Source organism: Vanacampus margaritifer, chromosome 10 (assembly GCF_051991255.1).
Source record: "Vanacampus margaritifer isolate UIUO_Vmar chromosome 10, RoL_Vmar_1.0, whole genome shotgun sequence".
Lineage (NCBI taxonomy): Eukaryota > Metazoa > Chordata > Actinopteri > Syngnathiformes > Syngnathidae > Vanacampus > Vanacampus margaritifer.
In genome coordinates, this window is record NC_135441.1 from 25,413,837 (window position 1) to 25,438,479 (window position 24,643).

General features: G+C 41.5%; 1 protein-coding gene and 1 long non-coding RNA gene across 3 annotated transcripts in view; one reads left to right on the top strand and one right to left on the bottom strand.

Moving 5' to 3' along the window:
* Positions 1-14,290, top strand: part of fat4 (FAT atypical cadherin 4) — a 108,486-nt gene extending 94,196 nt beyond the window's left edge. Inside the window, exons 10-17 of one of the 2 annotated variants that reach the window (XM_077578028.1) lie at positions 20-124; positions 272-579; positions 3,679-3,764; positions 5,579-5,758; positions 6,101-6,225; positions 8,553-8,770; positions 9,873-10,134; positions 11,360-14,290. In XM_077578028.1, coding sequence (XP_077434154.1) covers positions 20-124; positions 272-579; positions 3,679-3,764; positions 5,579-5,758; positions 6,101-6,225; positions 8,553-8,770; positions 9,873-10,134; positions 11,360-13,263 — 3,188 coding nt within the window. In that variant the 3' untranslated portion in view covers positions 13,264-14,290. The remainder of the gene's footprint in view (positions 1-19; positions 125-271; positions 580-3,678; positions 3,765-5,578; positions 5,759-6,100; positions 6,226-8,552; positions 8,771-9,872; positions 10,135-11,359) is intronic. The other variant, XM_077578029.1, reaches the window with a different exon arrangement.
* The window catches only part of LOC144059133 (uncharacterized), a 119,137-nt gene that overhangs the window by 8,730 nt on the left and 85,764 nt on the right, over positions 1-24,643 (bottom strand). The window lies entirely within an intron of this gene.

Here is a 24,643-nt window from a genome sequence, read left to right on the forward strand (position 1 = left end):
TGTTGTCTTGTGAACCCAGGCAAAACATGCGATTCCATCGTCAATCACTGTGAGTGTAACCCATGTTTTAATGGCGGCTCCTGTCAGAACCGGGTGGATGGATATTACTGTCATTGTCCATTTGGTGAGTAACACTGGAGGCAATTTGCAAATGTAGTGACACCCCCATTCCATTCATAACATTTTTCATAGCTCAAATACAGGATTCTGTTTAGTCCACACGACTTCAAGCCATCCATCATTTTCTTGTTTGTTCTGTTTTTGACCTCAGGGGTCTTCGGCAAACACTGCGAATTGAACAGCTACGGCTTCGAGGAGCTCTCCTATATGGAGTTCCCATCATTGGACCCAAACAACAACTACATTTACATGAAGTTTGCCACCCTGAAGAACAACGCCTTGCTCATGTACAACCACGATAACCAGACCGGAGACAAGGCAGAGTTCCTGGCCCTGGAGGTCTTCGAGGGACGGATGCGCTTCTCCTTCAACTTGGGAAGCGGAACATACAAACTGATGACCATGATAAAAGTGTCCGATGGGCAATTCCACACAGTCATCGCCAGACGGGCCGGGATGGTAAGACTGGCCGCTTTTTACGGGACGTGTTTGAGGTTTAAAACAACGGCTTAATTGCGTAAAAGGAAGAGGGACGCAGAATAGAACACAGTTTATGTCCTGAGGTTTCCTGGCTAAACAGCAGCCAGCTTGTTTGCACCATCAGATAATTGCAGTGCTCCCAGACCACGAGTAGCTCGGCTTACAGAATCCACGGTTTGTAATTACAATTCTATTGCTCGTTTGTGATTTACCATACAAGGATCTAAAACGGACTAAAAGATTGAAATTGTGTCTCTTGAATGAGAGACTTCACCCTGCCAGACAAGCAGCGGCAAGGAAAGTGGGAGGGGAATCCGTCCAAGCCATGTCAAAGCTTTTATAAAATAGGACTGCAAATCTCTCCCACAGAGCATTGGGAATTTCACAAGGTGGACCTGTTGGAACCGTTCATTTGTTGGTTTGTCGATAGAGCAGTGTGATAGCTTGTAAAGTCATTTAGGAATCGTGGAGGTGGACGGAAAGAATCGGTGAGGTGGCCTGTCAGTCGTCAGATCACAAGTGACAAGCGTATGGCAGCGAGCCAGTCGGAGATTAGCACGAGAAGCTAACGTACCGCTCTACATCCTAACTCGCCACTCACAGACTCAAATATGCGCCACCATTCAAATTCCACAAATCACACGTTTGATTTACTTCTTATTTCTCTTAGTCAAAACTGAAAGTGCGATAGAGATCCTTTCAACGTCAAGATCTCTATTGCAACCATACAAATATTTGGAGAAACATTAAAACAAACAGGTCCAAAATTACTGAATGAAGACCAGTAAAATGGTCCAAAAATCAGTAGCAACAACAAATCCCTTAGTGAGCAAGTATCTTCCAAAAAGTTTGACAAATTAGCTCTCGGTGTGGTTGATTAGGACCAACAAATCCTCACTGAACTCTCGATTGGTCGAACCATTAGAGCCAGGTTCAAACAATAAGAAGCAGCACGTACTGCAGGTCCGCCGCAGCGGAGATCGGTTCCGCGGGTTCTTCCAAAAACAATGGGCCGCGTTGGTGCTCTCCTCATGTTCCCTCGGCCGCACACAAAAGCGCCGTGGACGATCTTTCAAAGGCTTTGCGGAAAGAGAAAAAAACAAATCTTCCAGACCGCAGCAAGGCTCGGGATAGTGCGCAGCCTTTCGAAGGCTTTACGGCCTTTGATTGCTCGAGCTTCGTAAAATGTTCATGCGGTTCGGGCGTTTTTTATGGTGCTTCAAAAGGGTCATGTTGTTGTATGTGAGCCTCATGTGTGGCGAGGCGAGAAACGCGTCGGGGCTGCGGATGATTTGTGTTTCCGACATCCCGGGTCCGGGTGGCCCGTGTTTACTCAAGATTCAGCAGGGTGTACGGCGCCGTCGCCTCCATTTTAGGATTTTTCGGAACTTTCACATCGTTTTGGGAGCTCACTTTTTAGTAATCATCGAGTCATTTTCTCACTGTAGCACAGAGCCGTGACCAGATCTGTTTGACAGACGAAGAAAGGTTTATTGTAATATCGAGCCTTTTAACGACACCCTCCTACACACATTTGCTGGGTAATCACTTAACGCAACTGTAAACTCCTCAATAGCTGGTTTCAGAATAAATCGTCATAAATACACTCAGCAAATACATGCATGTTGGCCAATCAAATGGTTTCTTTGTAAGTTGAACGAGTGTGTGTGTGTGTATGAGAGAGAGAAATAAGAGGATGATGTACTTTGGATCTGACTTTCTAACAAGAAATCACCGAATATGGTGAAACTTTGAGACTAAATTACAAAGCCACAGAAGGATTATTATGCGGTTTGACTAAGTTTGAATATGTTTCTTTGTGTATAATTTTGTTTAATGGGTGTAAAAGGGTATGCCAAAAATTCAGAGTTTGCTACGTGCCTTTGTTTTAAGGACACAGTTAAATTCACGTTGTACACAGCAAGGGAATAAAATGCCAAACATTTTTGGGGTGTGCGAAGAGGAGCACAATTAGCTAGCAGTGAATTCCCCAATAAGCAAAAGATTCTCAAACTAAATAATGTACAATTATATTTTTCTAGAACTTAAAACAATTATTTTAAAGAAAGTGTCAATGGCATTTAATTGTTTAAAAAAAAAAAACTTTGACGTTGCTTTTTTTTTTTTTTTTTTATTGTCGGCAGCCGCGTGGAACCAGAGTTGGGAATATCGGCGTTTAAACTAACAGTGCTACGTAACTCAGTTTTTTTTTCCATAAACGGACTAATCTAACTAATTATTCCCATATTTGAAATGCCATTACATTAACTCTTTGACTGCCAAAAACGTTAAATAACGTTTCGTAAAATCCTATGGAGGAGTGCCAAAGACATTAAAAGACGTTTTTTTTTTTCAAAACAGGTGAAACTAACCATTTTCTATTGTTGATTACTCAAAAACGGAATAAGGTAGAAACAAACTTTTTTTTTTCTGATGGAAGATGAGAGTCCAATCTTGTTTTGGCAGTATGTGTGTTTCCATAGTCCAAACACATAATTTTCTATGGACCTTGAAAGATCAGTCAAAATGCTTAAAATCGGCTGGCACCCACGGCATCCCTTTTCTGAAAACGTCTGGCAGTCAAAGAGTTAAGGACTGTATATTTCATGGCACTGGTAATTTATTTTATATATTATATATATATATATATATATATATATATATACTGTATACAATGCACCCCTTATTATTGTATGAAACATAATATTGCGTACCGAAGTTGTTTCAACCTCAAAAAGTCTCCAAAACAAGTGAGCTTGTCACCTTCATTAGTTGCTTTCCATAAATATTCTTCGATCCAAACTCAAGTTCAACTGAGCTGCATGCGGAATGCGGCGAAAGTGCTGCCTGAGCCTAATTATCGCCAGTGAGAAACCCGCCGACAGCCTGTTTGTACTTTTGACGTTGCAACAACTGCTGCCTGCACACAAGGGCCGATTGTGCGATTTGGATCCTTTGCAACTTCCAAGACTGTTGGAAATCTGCACAAAGCGGACACTTTGGTTTATTGGATTTGCATGGGAACGATCCCGCCCGCCTTCCCCCTGCTCACGTGACTCTCACCGTGTCGTCCTGCAGGCCGCCTCGTTGACCGTGGACCTGTGCGGTGACAACCAGGAACCGGGCTACTGTGCCGTGAGCAACGTGGCCGTTCACACCGACTGGTAAGAAAATCGCAAACACGTGCAAGCAGTTTTTTTTTTCTTTTCTCCATCCTCTCTCCAGTTCAGCTGTATTCACTAAAATTGGCTTGACACATCCAATTCCTAAGGCCTGGAAAAGTCCACAAGTAATTATGGCGGAATCCAAATGTTTGCGTCCACCTGTTATGATGTTTCTTCTGCTGTGTAGCATAGTAACTCACCCCCCCCCCCCCAAAAAAAAATAATAATAATTCAACGCACATTTCCCACCAGCGCATGCTAGCCGAGCATTTGCCAAAGTTTTGTCAGGAGTTGCGTGTCTGCCGGTCGTCACCGTTTAACCAAAAACGTTTTTGGCCTTTATTACCAATAACGGTGGTGGGAAAATTGCCGAGTACTGAAGGAAAGACTTAGCAGTGTAATTTTTGGTGCGGTGTTGATGAGTTTTCCTTCATCCCATTGTCTCGCAACCGCTCATAGTCGCCGTGCCGAACGCCACGTTGGGAACAAGTGAGGTAACCGGAGAAGCTGACTTGGCTGACTTCACTGGGGTCGGACCATGTCCAAGTTGTCCTCAAAAATTAAGAAAACTTTTTTTCTTCTTCTCAACAATATGTTTGTTCCAGTGAGATCATTTTTTTTTTTCATTCTGAAGAAACCTAACCCCTGAAAATTTTTGGAGAGACTTTTTCTTTCTTTCTTTGTGATGGCAACTTTGATTATAATCACGCATGCATTTTTTTTCAAGTAATACAAGTTGTGATTCAATGCAGAAAAACAATCAATGTTTGATTTGTAGCTTGTATTGGATCTTAATAGAGTGTACATGGGGTTTATCAGGGTCAAATGTCATATTTCTGAAATGCTAACAAGTAGAGACACACTTTTTCCTTTGAGGAAGACCAAGACTTTGAGGACTTTTCAATTATCGCTCGTTTTCAAAATAAAGCAAATGGGGAAGAAGTGGTTTTTATTAAGGGTGTCAGGCGATTAAAAGTTTTAATTGTTATTAATTGCATGACTTAATAGTTAACTAATTAATCTCAAATTTGATATGTTTTAAATGTAAAATAAAATGTATAATACATTTTTGTACTCTTGTTAACATCCATCCATTTTCTTAACAGCTTATTTATTTATTTAAAAGTGGAAAAAAAAATGTTAACTAGAATAATGGTTGCATTTTTTAGTCGTTGATACAGTAATTTCATTTTTAAAAAATCATAAGATTGAGTTAAAATTAAAAAGCTGTACTGTACTGTAAAAAAAAACGAGTGTGATATTGATTTGTATTGAGGTCATTTTTGTCTCAAACGCTTTAAGGGCAGGACTGGGACACTCCGAGTGGGATAACTCCGACTTCAAACGCAGCATAAGACCGCCATTTTGACTTGTGATGACATTTTTCTGCCACTAGATGGCATAAATGCATTTGTAAGACATTGCCGTGGTGACAGCGCATTGCATTTTTCTTTTCATATTAATAGCTATCTAATCTTTAACATGAAGTAACTTTTACTTTCACATTTTAAAAATGTAAAATACAGCTTGACCCCAGTCTCCACAAATATATGCATTATTATTAAATTTGTTACTGCTAAATTTTGCGACTGGAATTCCCCCACTACAGGCTTTCCAAGGGAGGGGCGCTCATTAATAGTGTGTTAAAAACATTTGTGCCGTTAAAGGAACTTTAAATTAACTCAAAATTAACACACCCATTTTGACACCCCTAGTCTTAATTTTTGAAGGACAGTTCTGTCAGTTCTTTTTTTTTTTTTTATTATTGCACAACATGCCGACATTTGATTGTTTGATTCCTTTTGTGTGTGCAGGATCCTGGACGTGGAGCCCAACCGGCTCTCAGTGGGGGGCGTCAGGTCAATGGAGTCCGTCCTCCACCGCCGCGGTCAGGTCGCCACCCACGACTTTGTGGGCTGCATCATGGAGTTGGCCGTCAACGGCCGCCCGCTGGAGCCCAGTCAGGCGCTGGCATCGCACGGCATCCTTGACAGGTCGGCAACCCCCCCCCCCCCTTCCCCACCCAAACCCGCTTCCCCGACTCCCTTCAGTCCTAATTTCATCTTCTCGCCATCTCGTCCCGCTCCCATCTGTCTGTCTTCCCTCTCGCTGTGGGACATCTGCTCGGCTTTTGCAGACATTCTTAAAAGCTGAGCGATACCAGAATTTGGTTGTGGACATTTTTTTGTTGAAGTGATGGCAAATCTTTTAATATGTTAATCGTCCAGAACTTCTTTTCCAGAGAGCCCATCTGCCTCTTTTCCTGGAGATTTTGTTCGGCCTGTCAAACTGACAGATCTGATTGTCCTTTCTTTTCTTTTTCTTTTTTTTAATAGATGCCCTAGACTGGAGGCAGCCTGCACCGCCAGCCCCTGCAGACATGGGGGCACCTGTTTGGACCACTGGTCTTGGCAGCAGTGCCAGTGCGTGGACGGCTTCACTGGCAAATACTGTGAGAAATGTAAGTCGTTGTGCCTTTGAGGTGTCTTCAGAGCACACTTAATTATGCTTTCAAGATTATTAATGATTCCCCCTTCGTGTGAGTCATGGTATTGGTCGTCGCGCCAGCTGCCTCAGTCTCAGCTTTGTGTCTTTAATTATGAAAATATTCAGAGTGACGACTTACAATTGCAATGCCGGTGACTTTTTCAAGTGTCTCTTTTATGTGTCAGCTTGGCAATTTTCCGGCTTGGGCTGTAGTAGCGGAGGCGGGACACGGCTGTGACATTGCACACTGGAAACACACTTCTGTATTTTAGGCCATCAAATGCAAAAAATAAAAAATGCATGCAATTTTTAAGGATGATATCTTTATGTGAAAGCAAGAAATTGTTTTAAATGATGGCCTAGATAGAAGGGATCATTCATGACATTGCTTTAAACTTTCACCGACTGTTTCGGGACACTAAAGCACAAAAAAACACGTGGGGAGTGACTAACTCATTGTTGATCCAAAAATAGTCCGTTGTTAGATTAGGTCTCTTAATAATTTGATAAGCGACTTGAGCTAGGCGGTTTTCGCTTGTAAAGTTCAGATGCAGAAGAAGACTGCATATTCTCAATTGAACTATTTACTGGATGCCAGAAAGATCGAGTACACAGCTGTGGAGCCTTTTCTGATGAATGCGGAAGAAGGTCTGATCTATTCGAAATGGTCACTACTCTTATACTGTCTTGGCTGCCCACCGACACGGGGAGGGGGGGGCTCAGTCCAGCTGATATGAAAATGTGTGACCTGATGGTCTGAACCGGTTTCAACTGGATAAGTGCGCCAGAGTGCAGATAGATAGGAAGACGCCAAGCCAGGACAGGTCACAGCGACAACGGCCTTGCTCAAGTCACCTATCAAATCATTAAGAGACCTAATCTAACACCGTTCAACAATACTGTGTCTGATATATGATCAACCCAAACATGTTCTCAAGAGTACACGATGCGATCAAAATGCCTGCTGTTCCAGAACAGGAAGTTTTAACTTTTTTTTTTTTTTTTGAACAAATTGGGGCTGCAATTGTCCGGTGACCAGTTCAGGGTGCACTCTACCGCTCTATCTACAATAAGTGGTCTGGGATAGGCTGCAGCTCAGCAGTGATTCTAATAGAAAATCACTAAAGAACATGGATGGATCAACATTTAGAAGATGACGGGATAGTCTACGATCAAGCATTTGTGGATAATTGTATAGTAGGGTATACAATTTTGATGTATTGGCGGCACCACTACCAACGCTGCTCGAATTTCAAGGGGCCTGAAAAAGAACCCTGCTGATTTCAAATCTTCCTCACACGCAATTCACATCGAGATAACCAAGACGAGGTTTACTGAACAGTGTGTTTGACAGCTGTTTGTCTTACTCTTCCTTCTTCATAAAAAGACCCGGAAGAAAAACGTGTGGCGCAGCTGCGCATCTCTCAGCGCCTCGAAAGGCGAAGACAGAGTGATGGTGTTGACGCAGCTGGTGGGAGCGAGCCCGCCTGGCATCGCTGTGTAGACAGCGTTATCGCAGTGTTGTCGGTATAGATCTTACGGTCATTGGCAAGGATGGCAGGTTTCACCTCAACCAGTACATTCGAGTGGAATAGATTGAGGATATTTCTTTCCTTGGAGTCATTACTCTGTTCGAGCTCAAATTTATATTACGTTAACAGTGTAAAGAGAAGTGAAACAAATCAGAGGTGGCAAATTCAGGTCCAGAAAGTAAAAAAAACCCTGCCACAGTTTGGCTTTTGTCCCAGGTGCTAGCTAGTGAGCTTCCTAGCTAGCTCGCTCCCTAGCTAGTGAGCTCCCCGGGTGCTCATTTACTTGCAATGGAGCAGCTAGCTAGCACAAGGGGCTAAAGCCAAACTGAGGCAGGGTTACTTTCTGGACCTGGATTTGCCACCTCTGGAAACAATGTCATGTAAACTAATTGATAAGTCGTTGATGCCGTGACGATAAAACTTTGAGACAAGTTAAGGATTCAACGTTTACAAATTCAAATTGAAGGTAAATTCCGAATATTGCAACATTTCATGTTCCACTCTAGACAAGTGCACTGTACTAATATTCATCTCAATGACACATGGGACCCTCTTATTGGCCTGCAAACTTCACTTTGGCTTTGCTATCTGTAATTACGAGTGGGAAATGAAGGCCCAATTTGTGGTTCTGGCTGTCGAATAAGGAAAATAACTGACAAGCGTGCGCAGCAGCTGCAGAGCGAGCGACGATTCAAAGCCACCAGAGAACTTTAAAGAATGAAACAAGATGATGAAGAGTCTCTGTATTTGTACCCCGTCTGTTGCGCAGATATCACGGCCGACACGGCGCTGTCCCTGGATGGCACCGGTCGCCTGGACTATGCCCTCAAGCAGGGCCCCAAACGCGACATCCTGCTGAGGCGGTCGCTGCAGGGCGGGACCCCCGACCCCGTCGTTCCCAGCCGTCTGGAGGTCAAGTTCAGGACGCGTGGCAAGAGTGGCACGTTGCTGCACGTGCAAGAGAGCAGCAACTACACCACTGTTAAGGTAGGATCGCGGACATTTCATCATTTGAGTAAATAAACTCGACTCCTACCTCCCACTTGTCCAACACTGTTGATGTATCACTAGCCATTTTCACGCATCGCTTCCATGGGAGCAGCAAACAGGCTGCTGCTTCAGTTAAACAGCATTGGATTGATCCGACTTAAAAATAATGAAACGCGGCAGCGCTGGAATAAAATGTTTTCCAAGGGAAGTTAATGCCCCTGAAGTATTGAAAATGATCTCGGGAGGAAGTCTGGAGTTTGACTTATCAGCGCCAAGGAACAAAAGCAATTATTAAGAGGGACGGCCCAGTCGGCAATATGTGAAAATAAACATCTTCAACATTATACTGGTGTTTTTCAGGAAGATTATTAAGTCAAAAGACTAGTAGAAGACCCACTTTTCCACTTCAGGTGTAAAGACCAAGACTTAGAAATGTTAAAACCAAGACTGTTTTCTAGAAGTTTGAGGCGTTGAGACCAAATTAAGGCAAACACATTTAGGAGTTAAGGCTAAGACTTTGTGGAGTTGAGGGGTGCAACAACACCACAGGTTCCTGAACACTTAGTGGAGGTGAGACCCAAGACTTTGAGGAGTAAAGAGTTAGACTTCAAGGATTTATGACCAAGTCTGTGAAGGGTTAAGATGGAAACAGTACTTAACATTTGTTAAGACTACATCAAGGCCAAGATTTTGAAGAGTTATGCCCAATTCAAGAACAAGACTTGGATGAGCTAAGGCTAAGTCAAGACTAAGGCTTGATGAGTTAAAACCAAACCAAGACTTTGAAGCCAAGTTAAAAGCAAGACTTTAAAGAGTTATAACCAAGTCGAGACCAAGACTTCAGCAGTTTAGACTAAGGCAAGACATTGAGGAGTTCAATAAGGCACTGACACCCAGACCAAAACTTTGAGGAGTTGAAATGGTTTGTAATCCTCTGATAAGTTAATACCCAGTCAAACTGAGTTTGTGAGGAGTAGAGACCAAGTCAAAATATGCGTTAACGTTTTGCGCTGTATGGGTGGAGTGTGCCAATTCTGTCAGGATGTTGAAGGGCGGTGGATGAAATGACGATGACCAAAACTTTGTCACCCTCCCTCAGCTGAGGAACGGAAACGTCCACTACATCTCGGACGCGGGCGTGGGCGGCAAAGTGGAGCGAACCATGGGGGATGTGGTGCTGTCGGACGGTCTGTGGCACACCCTCTTGCTGGTTAAGAACGGCTCCACCACCTTGATGCAAGTGGACAACAGCCATTCCCGCGTAATCCAGCTGCCCACCCAGGACTTTGGAGGTCTTGGCGTCCTCACCATTACCCTTGGAGGGATCCCACCTGGTCCGGCACAGCAGAAAACTGCGGCAGGTGAGCTCCTAGAGAGTTTGGTTAACTGCTGCTATTGAGCGGGCAGTCAATTAAATATGGTCTAAAAGTGCTATATCTGGGGTATCGAAAAAATTGATAAGGTCTATCAAATCAGAATTGGGCACTTGGAACTGCAGTTTCAATTTAGCCTTATTGTGTTTGTGTGTGTGTATTATGTGAATTTTTAGAGTATTGGTAGTCCAGTGGAACTTGATGCCCTCCTTGCACAAGCACACGTAAGAACATCCAGTTCTTGCATGTTCGGCAGCAAAGAAATGAATTAATCATCTGTTTTTCCGATTGCCGATCATACTTGGTGGCCAACCAACAAGTTTATTTTAGTTTGACGCTGCTGAGATTTACCTGCTTTGAATTTCCAGTAGTTGAACAAATGGTACTTTTATCAAATATCAATCACAAAGACGAGGAAAAAAAAACGAACAAATCATGATTTAATCTGACTTCTCCTTGGAGTGCTTTGCCTTTACATTTGGTGTTTTTGACTTTTTTTTCCCTGTGTTTCACAAATCACGGACCAGACATCCTTGAGGTTGTGTTGAGGACACTTTGGAAAAGGTGAAACGACGCGTTTCCACTTTACAGACAGACGGAACGCGGCATAGTAAATTTCCCCCCTTTTCAGGGGAACGGAAAATGAATGGAATGCCTCAAACTAATATGGTCGAAATCCTGATTTGTTGAAGGAGGGCATATTTCCGAGCATGCAGACTCACAGTCAACCGACTCTGACCTCAAGCGATGCGGGGCATCTTCGGTGTTTAACGATCAAACACAAAAGAGCCTGAATGTGCACTGCTATGAATTTAATAATACAAAAAAGTTATGTTGACATCACTGAGGCAGTGTTATTTGACAATACACAAAGCCAGAGATTAAATTACATACAGACACACTCATCGAACACAGATGTTTGTCTGGAAGCTACAACAGCTCAGACGATGGACTCTCTGTTTTGGATAAAACACTTTCCATTTTTCTTTATGTAAATCTGCAAGTTAAGCATGTATTTGTTTTCGACCAATTAGCTGTCCAAACAGTATTCCTTTTGTTGTGATTCAAGCTCCCAGTTCCTGTTTGTTTGAGAGGAAGTGAGCAAGCACCAGCCCCAACAAATCACTTAATCAGCACTGATCTCAATCCAGCAAAGTCTCGTCTCCTACTAGCTTCTAACGGTTGTTTGTCTTCTCCCATTTTTTGTTCGCAGGTTTTGATGGGTGCCTGGCCTACGTGAAATATAATGGCGAGAACCTGCCATTCACCGGCGAACACGGCCTTGTTGCGTTAACAAAGACCAGTCCATCTGTCAAGATTGGTTGCAGAGGTCCGAACTTATGCGAGAGCAGCCCATGCTGGGACGGCCTGATGTGCATCAACCAGTGGTACACGTACCAGTGCGTCCCACCTGGCGACTGCGCCTCCGGTCCCTGTCAGAACCACGGAAGCTGTGTGCCAGATCCCCGTTTTGGGTTCACCTGCGTTTGCTCCGAGTTCTACACCGGAAAGACGTGTGAGACCCAGGTGGCCTGCCTGGGTGTCCAGTGCCCTCAAGGGACCACCTGCAAGACGGCCAACAACGGCGGCTTTGTCTGCAGTCCAAACCCTGCGACGGACGCCTTGGTTCTCCCTATTTGGGCAGTCCCCGCTATTGTCGGCAGCTGTGCCACGGTGCTCGCCTTGGTTGTACTCAGTCTCATCCTGTGCAACCACTGCAAGGACCGCAATAAAACCAAAGTGCCAAAGGATTCCAAGGAGAAGAAACCCAAGGAGAAGAAGAAAAAGAAGAAGGGCAGTGAGAACGTGGCCTTCGATGACCCAGACAACATCCCGCCGTACGGAGATGACATGACGGTCCGCAAGCAACCAGAAGGGAATCCCAAACCGGATATCATCGAAAGGGAAAATCCGTATCTGATCTACGATGAATCTGACATCCCTCACAACAATGAGGCCGTCCCAAGCGCTCCCTGCGCCCCTTGCAATGGCCCGGAGGCTGAGATTGAACACTACGACATTGACAACGCCAGCAGCATCGCACCGTCTGACGCGGACATCATTCAGCACTACAAGCAGTTCCGAAGCCACACTCCCAAATTCTCTATCCAGAGGCACAGCCCACTTGGCTTTGCAAGGCAGTCCCCCTTGCCCTTGGGTGCCACCAGTTACTCCTACCAACCTCAGTACACTCAAGCACTACGATCAACCCCGCTCAGCCACGCCCACTCGGCTTGCCCCACACCGAACCATCTTTCCAGACACTCCCCGGCCCCGTTCACCAAGCCCTCCTCCTTTTACAGAAACACCCCGACCAGGGAGCTTAACCTGGCTCGCCGCGAGGGCAGCCCCCTGGACCTGCACAATGACATGTGCCAGCCACCGCCCATGTTCAACTACGCCACCCGGCTGGGGAGGCGCAGCAAGAGTCCACAGACCATGGCCGGGCACGGCCACACGTCCCGCCCGGGGAGTCGGCTCAAGCAGCCCATTGAGCAGATCCCCTTGGAGACGGGACCCCCCGTGGGGCTCTCCATCGAGGAAGTGGAGCGGCTGAACAATCCGCGCCCTCGCAACCCCAGCATCTGCAGTGCCGACCACGGGCGCTCCAGCTCCGAAGAGGACTGCCGCCGGCCTCTCTCTCGGGTCCGCAACCCCGCTGACGGCATCCCCGCCCCAGAGTCCTCTTCGGAGAGCGACTCACATGACTCCTTCACCTGCTCGGAGATGGAGTACGACCGAGAAAAACCCGTTTCTTACAGCTCACGGGTCCCCAAGCTCTCGCAAGTCAACGAGTCCGACGCGGACGATGAGGACTACGGCGGGAGGCTGAAGCAGAGGCGGTACTCGAGCCGCCGTGCGGAAGGGGGTCCTGGCATGGCCCAGTTGCCCCCCGCTGAGCAGCACAACACCCTGCCTCACAAACTGGGCCCGCCGGCTGGGGCATTCAACTGGGACAATCTTTTGAGCTGGGGCCCCGGTTTTGGACATTACGTCGACGTGTTCAAGGACTTAGCGATGCTTCCTGAAAACGCATCTGCAAAGGACATTGAAATGAACAGTGGCGACGGCTCGGTCACCATTCTAAATGAAGGGGAAGCGGAACAATACGTATGAGACTATTTATTGTCACGTTGTAGATTTTGGTGACGTTCTCCGAAAAAGAACGTCGGACTCTGTTCTGTATTTTGGAATGGAAAAATAGTAATGACGACTTTCAATGCAGTAAGGCAGAACCAACGGCACCCGAATCCACCTTGGAAAGGTTTAACCAGTCTCCGTCCAGCTGTCCCGTCATGTGTTGTTTGCACCCTTTGAAGAAGCTCGCGTCTGAATTCAATTGACCCCCATACGCGTTATCTGGGTTTCTCTTCCTTATTGCCGCCATTGCCTCTCCCTCGCAGCCCGAAAGATAAGACGGCAGATTCAATTAACACTCACAGCTGTAGAACGAAACAAAACTCCTGTTCATACGTTGTCGGTCAAATTAAAATTCCACGGCAAAGGAAGCACGTGCGTTTTTGAAGGGAGCGCACCTGCAGACGCGGCGTGAAAGTAAGCACTCCCATGTAAATCACACCCATTGGCCTCGGGTTTTGTTTTCTCACAGAAGGCTGGCCAATTGCTCCAAGAGTGACTAGGAATCAAGTCGGCTGCCTTACGCACATTTGAGGATTGCAGCATGGGGACAAATGTGTTTTTTTTTGTTTTGTTTTGGGTGGCATTTCAAATGCTCTGCCATTTTGTTTTTCAATCAACATGATGACAACTTGTGGATCTTCTTTTCTTACGTGACCCAAACAGACAAACAAAGACTGTGTATATTGTTGACACGTGTCAAACGTGGAGTCATTTGTCATTGGTGTCTTTGTCCATTATGTTGACATTATGTTGTAAAGGTTGCTTCGTTTTTTTTTTTGTACGGTTTATTAACTTAATATACTTAAGCTGTGTTTTTATGGATATTTTTTCATAAGCCGAAATGTATGTTCTTACTTTCGGGGAAAGTAAGGGTTAAAGACCTATTTTTTACATCTGTTACATATGTAACGTGAGTATTTTCCACTTTTTATAAAACTATAACATGCTGTATGCTTTGTACTTGTAAAAAGCCAATAACAGAATAAAAAAATATTTATTTAAATATGATTGTTGATATATTGTTGCGAACTATTTAGATTAAGTCAGTGCAGTAAGTCAATACTAAGTGGGAGGTTTCCCTATTGGTAGTTTTTTTGTATGTGCCCCGACCCCCCCCCCCCCCCTGAATTTGACAATGAAACCTAATTTTCCTGTTTGTTTTATTCAATTTGACAAAGTTGTATTATTTGAAAAAAAAAAAAAAGGCTGATTATTTTACGAAAAATGTTTTAATTAGGGCTGTCAAACGATCATTTTTTAATAATTTTTTTAAACAAATTAATCACATCTTAGAATTTTGATTAATCATGACTAATCGCTTAATTAAAAAAATATATTTTATCAGCATTTTTTGCCCGCCAAATTTAAAGAGCACTTATGTGCAATTTTTTTATACGTTATGAGGACGTCTTCCCAAAAATGTATCCACTGCACACGCTCGTCTTCCTCTTTTTCTAATCAGTTAATTACTTGCATAAATTTAAAATGGGTAAAAAAAAATTACCCAATAGTTTGACATGAACAAATATACTTACTGAATATCCAAAAAATGGAGAAAAAAAAAGTTCTCATTTATTTATTTTTTTAAAAAGTGACAACTTTTTTATGAAATATAAATTCAGATTTTTCTTGATCTAATGATGCTGTTGAGTCTCTGCAAATGTTTAACTTGCTCAAAAGTGCAGCGAGCGCATTTTCGGCTCATGATGAGATCTCAACCTCATTTCCGAACTCACCAAATTTGAACATGATCCGAAAAGCAATGCGCTCTGCGTTCCGAACACACACACACAAAAAAATATATATATTTTACGACGTCTGAAAAGCACGCAGCTGACGTTTCCCACACTATGCGACGATCCCGGCCGCTGATGCGCTTTGCAGATTTTACAACCTGCGATTGAAGGTGCGAACGAGGCGCCCTTCAACTTCCCATGGAGCTCCCGTGGCGTTTCCCCGCGCAACCGCAAAATGTCATCAAACATCTAATCCCCGTTCAAATCATTTCCATGTTGACGTTCGGAGTATTTATGAAAGGATGTGGCACGGAGCTGCTGATATTGGCCCCTCAGAATAAATAGTTCCACCGCCACCCCCCTCCAGAAAAATGCTTATGAAGATTGATGATTATGAGTTGCAGCCATAGCGCCTCCTTGAGTCCGCATTCGTGTATCCGTCCTTTAATGTGACTGACTGAGAAGCAATGTGGTGCATTTGACTATATAAGTGCAAGCGTAGCGCGTAAACAAACCTTTATTTAAACTCTCCGGAGGAATGACGAGTAAATCAAAAGCAGTCAGTTTGTCTGCCGTTGTACGGATTTACAATCTAATTGCGTCAAATCAAAGCTTGGATGCAGCTCTGAAAAACGAGCGCATTATATATTGCTTCATCCTCCTCAGTGTAGTGTAGTATAGCATAGCATGGCGTGCAACGATTGTATTTTCATCTGTCTGCCTATTGAGTGTGGTTGCAAACAAACATAAAAATACACTAATTAATAATGAGTACTTTAGAAGTGCGTGTAATAATCACTATTCACAGATTGTGCTCATAAAGTGGCCAGGATTTATTACTTATTTAATTTATACATAAATACTTGTAATTATATTTGTATAATTTATTGTAATTTTTTTAAATTGATTTTATTATTTAGACTTAATTAAATTACTTCATACATTTTTACAAATAAATAAACCCATTCAAAGTCATCAAATAATATTATTTTGTTGAATAAATAACCCCTAAATGGAAAAAAAACACACAAAGTAGCACATTAACTCTTTGACTGCCAGACGTTTTCAGAAAAGGGATGCCGTGGGTGCCAGCCGATTTAAGCATTTTGACTGATCTTTCAAGGTCCACAGAAAATTATGTGTTTGGACTATGGAAACACATATAGTTCAAATGAAAGATTGGACTCTCATCTTTCATCAGAAAAAAAAAGTTTGTTTCTACCTTATTCCGTTTTTCAGTAATCAACAATAGAAAATGGTTAGTTTCACCTCTGTTTTGAAACAAACGTCTTTTAACGTCTTTGGCACTCTTCCCTAGGATTTTACTAAACGTTATTTAACGTTTTTGGCAGTCAAAGAGTTAACTGACATTTTACATAAATACTCATCTTCCATGTTTATTATACTCCCAATAAGTATTTTTTTTAAAATGCACAATAAACCTAATATTTAATAGCAGTGGCGTAGCAACATCCCCCCCCCCCCAAAAAAAAACAAGCAAAAAACACACGCCGTATTATACATGGTCGGTTCAAAAAACAAACACCTAATTATAAATGAATAATAATAATACATTAATTATTAATATTAAATTATTATTATTTATATGTAACTATTGTTAATTATTATTAATAAATAAAATATTAATTAATTAACTCATTCACTGCCATTGACGGCTATAGACGTCAAAAATTCATTTGAACTATTTCTATTAGTTTCACATTTTTTTTCCACTTATGCGGTTTGTGTCAAATCTGTTGGACGTTGGCAATTGCCTGCTTTCACTAATGGCAAACTGCACCTCTGCATAGAAAGATAAAAGCCTGACCCCCAATAGAAGCCTGTTATGCTGTCGAATACATGGCTAATAAATAAAAAATGAAATTAAAATAAAATTCAGCATGAATACTTATTTATTGTCACTCTATTATTATATTTATTGTTTATTACATAATATGCATTTAAGAAAATATAATTATATAATGATATAGTAAAAATTTAATAATAATACCGTCAACAAATCATACCACCTACAGGGATGTGTTTTGACCAAAGTGAAATTATCTGAAAATTTAGCCGGGGGTCTGGGGGCCGCTGGCACCCAGCTAGGTCCAGGGTTAGGGTTAGGGTTAGAGCTCATGGGTTTTCCGTGTTTTTAAGTACTTTCAATGCACTCACATGACAAAGAAATAGACAAAACAACAGCATAAATTTTCAATGTATATTGAACTATCCCATATAAAATGGCAGTTTTAGTCAACTCAAAATCAGTCACATTCAAAAACATTGGACTGCCTTTGCTTTTAAAAACTATCACTGAGAATATCATCATATCTAACTAATGTGATTACTAAGTTAACACATAAATAATGTTGAAGAGTTCAAATTTCATGAACAAATAATTGTATCATGACCAAATGAAAAGTAACTCATATTAGAGCATACCACAAATGTCTTTGTTATAGCAGAAGATGTTATCTGTCGGAGTCATGTGCATACACAATTAACTACTATAAAAAAATAAAAAATAAAAAATAAAAAATAAAATAAAATAAAAATAAAAAATCTGATTTTTTTGGGGGGGGGGGGGGGGGGGTAAAAAAAAGCGGAATTCCGCGAATTAGCGTAAAAATCACATCCCTGCACCTATAATAGACGGTATAATCATTTCATTTGACCATGTTGCGAATGTCAATCAAAGTCACTTGTGCTTGAAAACCTTTAAACGTCAGCTTTACAGATGCCACATCTGCTCTACAGGCTGGTTGCGTGTGTTGTGGTTAGGATGTGAACCGCAACACGTGGGCACTATTAGGCAGAAGAAAAGTATTAATACTGCCCGGGCTATTAAATGGGGCATGGGGTATATAAGAGCGGAGGCAATTATTTGAGGAAATGCCATATTTACACTTTAAAAGTCTTCTTATTATAGTCAAAAGAAAGCATCCAAAAAGTATTTCACTTGCTTTTTCATACCAGAATTGTAATGCAAAATTTCAATGAAATTATCTTGAAGCGTTTTGTAACATCCGTCCCCTGTGAACGCATCACCAGGAAACTACGAGCCGAATTAGCAACATCTGCTGCGAGCTTTGCACTTTCCAAAGAGTTCTGGAAAGAAATAGCAAACCGATGATGACTAATTTGTCCTTGAAAGTTGCTTAACGTTGAAATTACCCGACTAAATTAAATTAGGGCACAGCCGTGAAACACTGCTAATTGAGACCCCGGAGGAGTACACCCCCCACCCCCCCCCCCCCCAAAAAAAAAGAAGCATAATAACACACGTGCCGCTTGCACTTCTCCTTTGTATGTGGGTCAACATGTAAACAAGTAACTTGTGAAATTCTGCACATTTTTTCAATTGCAAAAATACACCTTGACCCCAGTCACCTCATCATATGCATTATTATTAAATTTATTACTGCTAAATTTGGACTTGGACGTGTCTGCTGCATTGCGACTGGTATTCCCCCAGTACAGGCTTTCCAAGTAAGGGGCGGTCATTAATCACACGTTAAAAAATTTTGTGGCGTTAACTTACATTAACTCAAAATGAACGCACTCATTTTGACACCCATAGAAAAAAAAACACAAAGAAAATCAGTCTGCTTCTAGACTACAGAAATAATAATAATAATAATAAATAAAAATAATTGGTAATTGTCGATTAATCATCGCAAGTCTATTACAAGAATAAAGTTGTAAATTTGTCAAGACAAAAGCAATATAACAAAGTGTAAAAATGTATTTTCTAAATATATTTAAATAAAAAAATGTTATTAAACAAAAAGCTGATCACTCATTTAAAGCTCCCTGTTTTACTCGTACCGTGCACTTTATGATTATCATACAAAAAAAAAAAAAGTTGTCCAAAAGTACTAACCACCGCTGGAACACCAAAATGAGCATAATTAGTTGAAGATTTATACCCGTGCGTGTGTGTGTGTGAATGCTTGTAAACCTTGTCATCCAAAAAGCAAGCCCTTCTCATTGTGTGACATGGAGGCGGGCGTCGGTGAACGTCAGCGCGAGACGCCCCCGCATGCCAGTGTCAACCCGCTTCGCGTCCACACAGGATGCGCTTAGCTTGAGCGGGCTCCAAAAGCAGCCGCGCGCCGCCCTTGTGTCAACGTTCCGGCGCAAGTGCACCGCTTGACTTGGGAGCCTTTAAATCAAGACTTGCTGTCCACGCTAATCAGGCCACACCAACGTACGGGCGGCGCATGAAGGACTGTTTGCAGACCACATTTACTTCGGTGTTTATTAAGGGTGAGGCCTTGAACTAATAATGATGCTTGATTAACTCTTTGACTGCCAAAAACGTTAAATAACGTTTAGTGAAATCCTATGGGGGAGTGCCAAAGACGTTAAAAGACGTTTTTTTCAAAACAGAGGTGAAACTAACCATTTTCTATTGTTGATTACTGAAAAACTGAATAAGGTAGATACAAACTTTTTTTTCTGATGAAAGATGAGAGTCCAATCTTTCATTTGGTAGTATGTGTGTTTCCATAGTCCAAACACATAATTTTCTGTGGACCTTGAAAGATCAGTCAAAAATGCTTAAATCGGCTGGCACCCACGGCATCCCTTTTCTGAAAACGTCTGGCAGTCAAAGAGTTAAAATGATGTCACGTGCTTAACAAATGTAATGTAAGGTTTATGCCACAGCGTTTAAATTTGACAAAACTGAGAACGTACTAAAGCATTCATTTTGAATAAAGATTCAAATGATTGGTATTTACTTGTGGTTGAATGTTATGCTTGTTTAAGGCAAAATTGTTATTCAAAAATGTTACAAAAATCTCGTATCCCTACTAGTCAAAATGTGATTTTCTGATTAATATTGTGTTTGTAATAGTAATAATAAAAAACAAAAATAATATAATGTAATAAATAATAATTAGGAAGATTAATCCATCCGTTCTCATCCGTCAGGACGCTGCCATTTTGTTCTTTACCGCCCTCTACTGTCAACCGAAATTGATGTCAAAGTGCCCTCGGGCTCGCATTGCAAATGTGACGGTATTTGCTGGAAAATAATATTGTACTTTATAAAACATGGTAATAACAAATAGAATTATAAAGAATTAAATGATACATTTATTGTGAGGCCTGGTGTGTGTGGCGTATGTGTAATACAGTCATGACAAATAAAGAAGAGTTACACAACTATTGTAGGTGACTCATTAAACTGCAGTAATATTCTTTTTTTTGCAGCGGTAAAGAAAATATGCCTGAGCATTGTTCTATTTTCTGTCTAATCCGTTGCTTAAAAAACTTCCACGTAGATGCTATTGGTTAGCTTGTCAATCACTTTTCTTATTATGCATTAGCATCAAGCTAGCAAACTCTAAGGCAAAATTATGTGGTTGTTTTAAGTCCACAATGTGTAAATGGCTAGATTTTTTTGACTAGTTTGACAAGTTCAAAGGTCAAATTGTCCAAAAGATTCATTTGTGACCGGCAAGAAACATTTTAAGGAGTCTTTTTTGGAACAATTTGTTCACTATATGCAAACGTTTTGCAAACCGTTTGACTGTTTTGACATCTTTGCAACTGAGTTAAGCCCAAAACCGTTTTTGCGCTAAATTGCTGGCGCAGCAGTTTTCACCACACTTGTCGAACATCATTAAGCCATGTTCTGGTGAGCGAGCGGTCGCCGATGATGACTGATTTGTTTGTCGGACGTGCGGTCCGACGCGGGCTAAAAGCGGCGCTGCCCACGTCAGCAACGGCGACCGTGGCAGCGGCGGACTTTTCAAACGGGCGCGCCGGGCTGACCGGCGCGAACACTAAATCAGCGGCTTCTAATTAGAGCGCAAAATATCGCTGAGGCAGCAAAATGTGACGGGGCGTCACAAACGCTTGGCGCGGCGCGGCGAGTCTGCGGCGTGAGCTCGTGACGACAACGTTTGCGCCTTTCTGGCCTCCACATCCCGAGCCTCAAGATTGAAATTAGGAGTTGAAGAGAGGCCAAATAAGACGGGACGGTGGACGCGACGAGCAACGCTCTTCCGACAGCTCTCGGAGGATCGCTTTCATGTGTGTTGAAAGGCTTCGCGCTGGCCGCACTACACACATGCTCACACAAAGCTGCGCAGCTTCCACACACATGTTAGCAAAAAAAAAAAGCGGCTGCTGATCATGTGTGGAGCATTAAGTGTCTTTTCCTCTAGGGCGCCTATAGGGGTGAATATATGCTAATGTGGTCGTTGAACTTACTTGAAATTTTAGGGACGCAAGCTGAAAATCTTTGTGCGCGTGCAGCAAATCAACTTGTAAAGTTTGACTTCACTTTTGACTTTTTGACTTCAATGTCCAATACCAAGTTACAAGTGCCTCAACTTATGCCTGGATCACACTATAAGATGTTAGACCCTTTAAAGGCTATCACAAAGACACTGTATTTTGTCACAAATGACAAAACTCCTTCAAAAATCCACAAATTGCGTAAGACTCTAGAGTTGAGTACTCGTACTGATATCGGTCTGTAAAAAGTGGCATCGACCACCATTTGACGCTGACCAATAGGATTGCATCTTACATTTAGTCAAAACAACCACAAAGCGTAGTCTTTAGTACACTAGCTTAATGCTAATGCTAACACACTTAACTCATTTGCTCCCAAAAATGTATTTATACATTTGTTATGTTTTTATTTATTTATGCTAAAGCATACAGAAGGCTTTGGTACAGCCTTTGACCTGAAGAGGTCGCTTAAAGCAATGGTAGTTATTACAACAACAAAAAACGACCAGCAGGTGGCAGCAGAGTATAAGAGATCAACCAGGGCCATGTTGCAAAAAGCTTTAAACAAATTTGTGAATGATCATAAAACTTAGCTATATTCTAATGCTAATTGCTGCAAAACGGAAACAGATACAAATATATATTTTTTTCCTGATGAAAGAAGAGACTCTAATCTTTATTTTGGGAATTTTTTTTATAGCAATAGAACAGAATATTCTGTGGACCTGGCAAAATCTGTCAAACTCCAGTAAAATAGCCGGGAGTGAAGGGGGTTGCTTCAGTGAAAATGTCTGGGACTGAATGAGTTAATGAGAAACGCCACAGGCTATCCATTAGCATGTATGTTCTTTGAGCAACAAATATTTGAAGTTAAACAGACAATATAACAGTACTCACAGGCATATATTCTTTATCCTCTGCGACAAACTAAAGATATCACTGTAGCTCACTTGCTGGCTTATGGCAGTTATGAAAATCTTTGTTTGTCTTCATGCCAAGTTATTACCTATACATAGAGCTCTAATTTCCTTATTTAAAAAAAAAAAATGTTTCATTGCTGTATAAACTGTAAGCCAACTCGCCAGCAAATTCCTTATTGGCAGGGGTACACAGATTTGCAAAGCAGCCTGGGCTGCCGGGATGTTTACAAAAGTCAAGAGCATCTTCCTGCTATGCTTGGATGTGACTAAAATATGCAGACTGACACGCAGGTGTCCACTCCTACTGGAATCACACTCTCCACTTGAGAAGAATTTCCATCCAATCACAGAGCTCCTTTTCGTGACACCAGCTGGAATTTGGCGCTTTGCAAAGAGGCTTCGGGAAACAAAAGTCACATCCAGAGAAAGAAAGAGAGAAAGAAACGGGCGGGAATGCGCTCCTAAGTGGCAGATATGAGCGTGAAGCACATTCATTTGGCAGTTCATAACATTTGGAATAAATCAAAAACAAGCTGTCATGACTTGATTGTGCTTCCTTTTGCTCATTGGTCGGCTCCAGTGTTGGATTTTCCCATGCCCCGCTATCTGTTGTCAAGTCTTAATCTTTTCACTCCGTCCTTCCAAAAGGTTCGGAGGGGGCTTCATGCTAATTGTCTCTCAATGGCCGCGTTACCTCCCACCTACATAATGCACCTTGTTTTCCTTCTCGGACTCATTCGCATTCAAGCGAAAGGCCGAGCGGGACTGTAAACGCTTCGGGCGACGGCAGCACAAAGTAAACTCAAATCAAAAAGAAAGCTTTTCAATCAGAGGCTTGCCGACATAAGACAAGTTGCAAAGAAAACAACAACAAAAAAATCTTGTGGTACGTTTGAAGTTTAAATGCGGCAAAATTTGGGTTTGACGAGAATTTCTCTGAAAAAATGGGCCTCAATTGTCAATCTTTGGAGTTTGAATTGTCTGACATGTTTCAGCCAGAATCAGAAATTAAATTCACTTAAAAAAAAAAAAAAAAAAAAAGCTATTGTCTATTGTGCTATTGCTATTGTCACAATTAAAAATATATATCTTACAGGAAAAAAAAAAGTTTGTTGTATAAAAAAAATGTCATAACAATCCAAGGGTTAAATAGTATATATATTTTTTAATTATTATTATTAAACAAGTTTTGGGAGTTTTAATTATGTGACATAATTTTAGACATTAAGATTCACTGTGATATCACAACAACAAAAAAATTGAAAAAAAAAATTATTTTAAAAATGTTTTGTCAAAGTAAAATTCCTTTAGATGATCACCTCAGCATAATACAAGATAAAAGTAGTTTTTCTGAGAAAAAATACTAGAGAATATTAGAGAATTTTATGTTAAGGAAAAATGTTGTAATTTTATGAATCCGACAATTTTATATCATTTTGACAATCCCAATAATAATAAAAAAAATACAAAATACTTGTGAATATATATATTTTTTTGCTAAAAAATAATTTACAAGACAAAGTTTGATTTTAGCAAAAAATAAATAAATAAATTAATTAATTTAAAATACAGTATATATAAATGATAAATGGCCAGAAATGGTAAATGGTGCAAAAGTTGTGTACAACCACCTGAAAAATATTATTCAAAAGTCTATTGGAGTTAGTTTTTTTTCCTCCCCCAAAATAGGATGTTAGTACTCATGTTGTGTCTGCTAATTGAGGTTTACCACTGTGACTGGTTGGTCGGATTTTCCTTCCTGTTTTTGGTTTGGGCCTTCTGCCATCTTGGAGCATTTTCTGGTTAAAACTATTTGATTTGGATCCGTCTGAAGACAAAAAAAAAATTGACATCTTTACAACATGAACGCCAAAATATAAGCTACAAGTGTCATGGTTTACCCACAAAAATGTTCTTATTGTGCCTCCATTGTGTCTTAGATAGGAAAATGTTGCGCTTTTCTTGAAGCCCTCAACTGCTGAAACAACGGCGGCGGCTCGCCATCGACATCAAGGCGACGCTTTCATCGTCCGTGGCGGAAAAAAATACGGAAACAACAATTCAAATTGGAGCGCAAATAGAAGCCGAATGAGCAGGAATTGCTTCCACGTTGCAGCTATTTTTACATCCTCTGAGCGATAACGTCGACGATTCCCAAATCCCAAAATATAAAAGGGGAGTTGGGGTTTTAAATATTTGCGTATTTCGTCTCACTCAAGTCAAAAAATTTTTTGTTGTCATGTCCAACCATTAATAACTGGACCGTAATTCATCGTGTTTATTTATGTAGTTTTGTTTGAATTGAAATTGAAGACCAGTTGATTTTGGATGGCCCGCAACTTGACTAATTACTATTAGTCAGAAAAGTGTCAATAAAACACAACTTTTGACCTCACTAGCAAGATCCACGCTTTCTCTCCACTGCGTTGATGAGTAGGTTAGGAA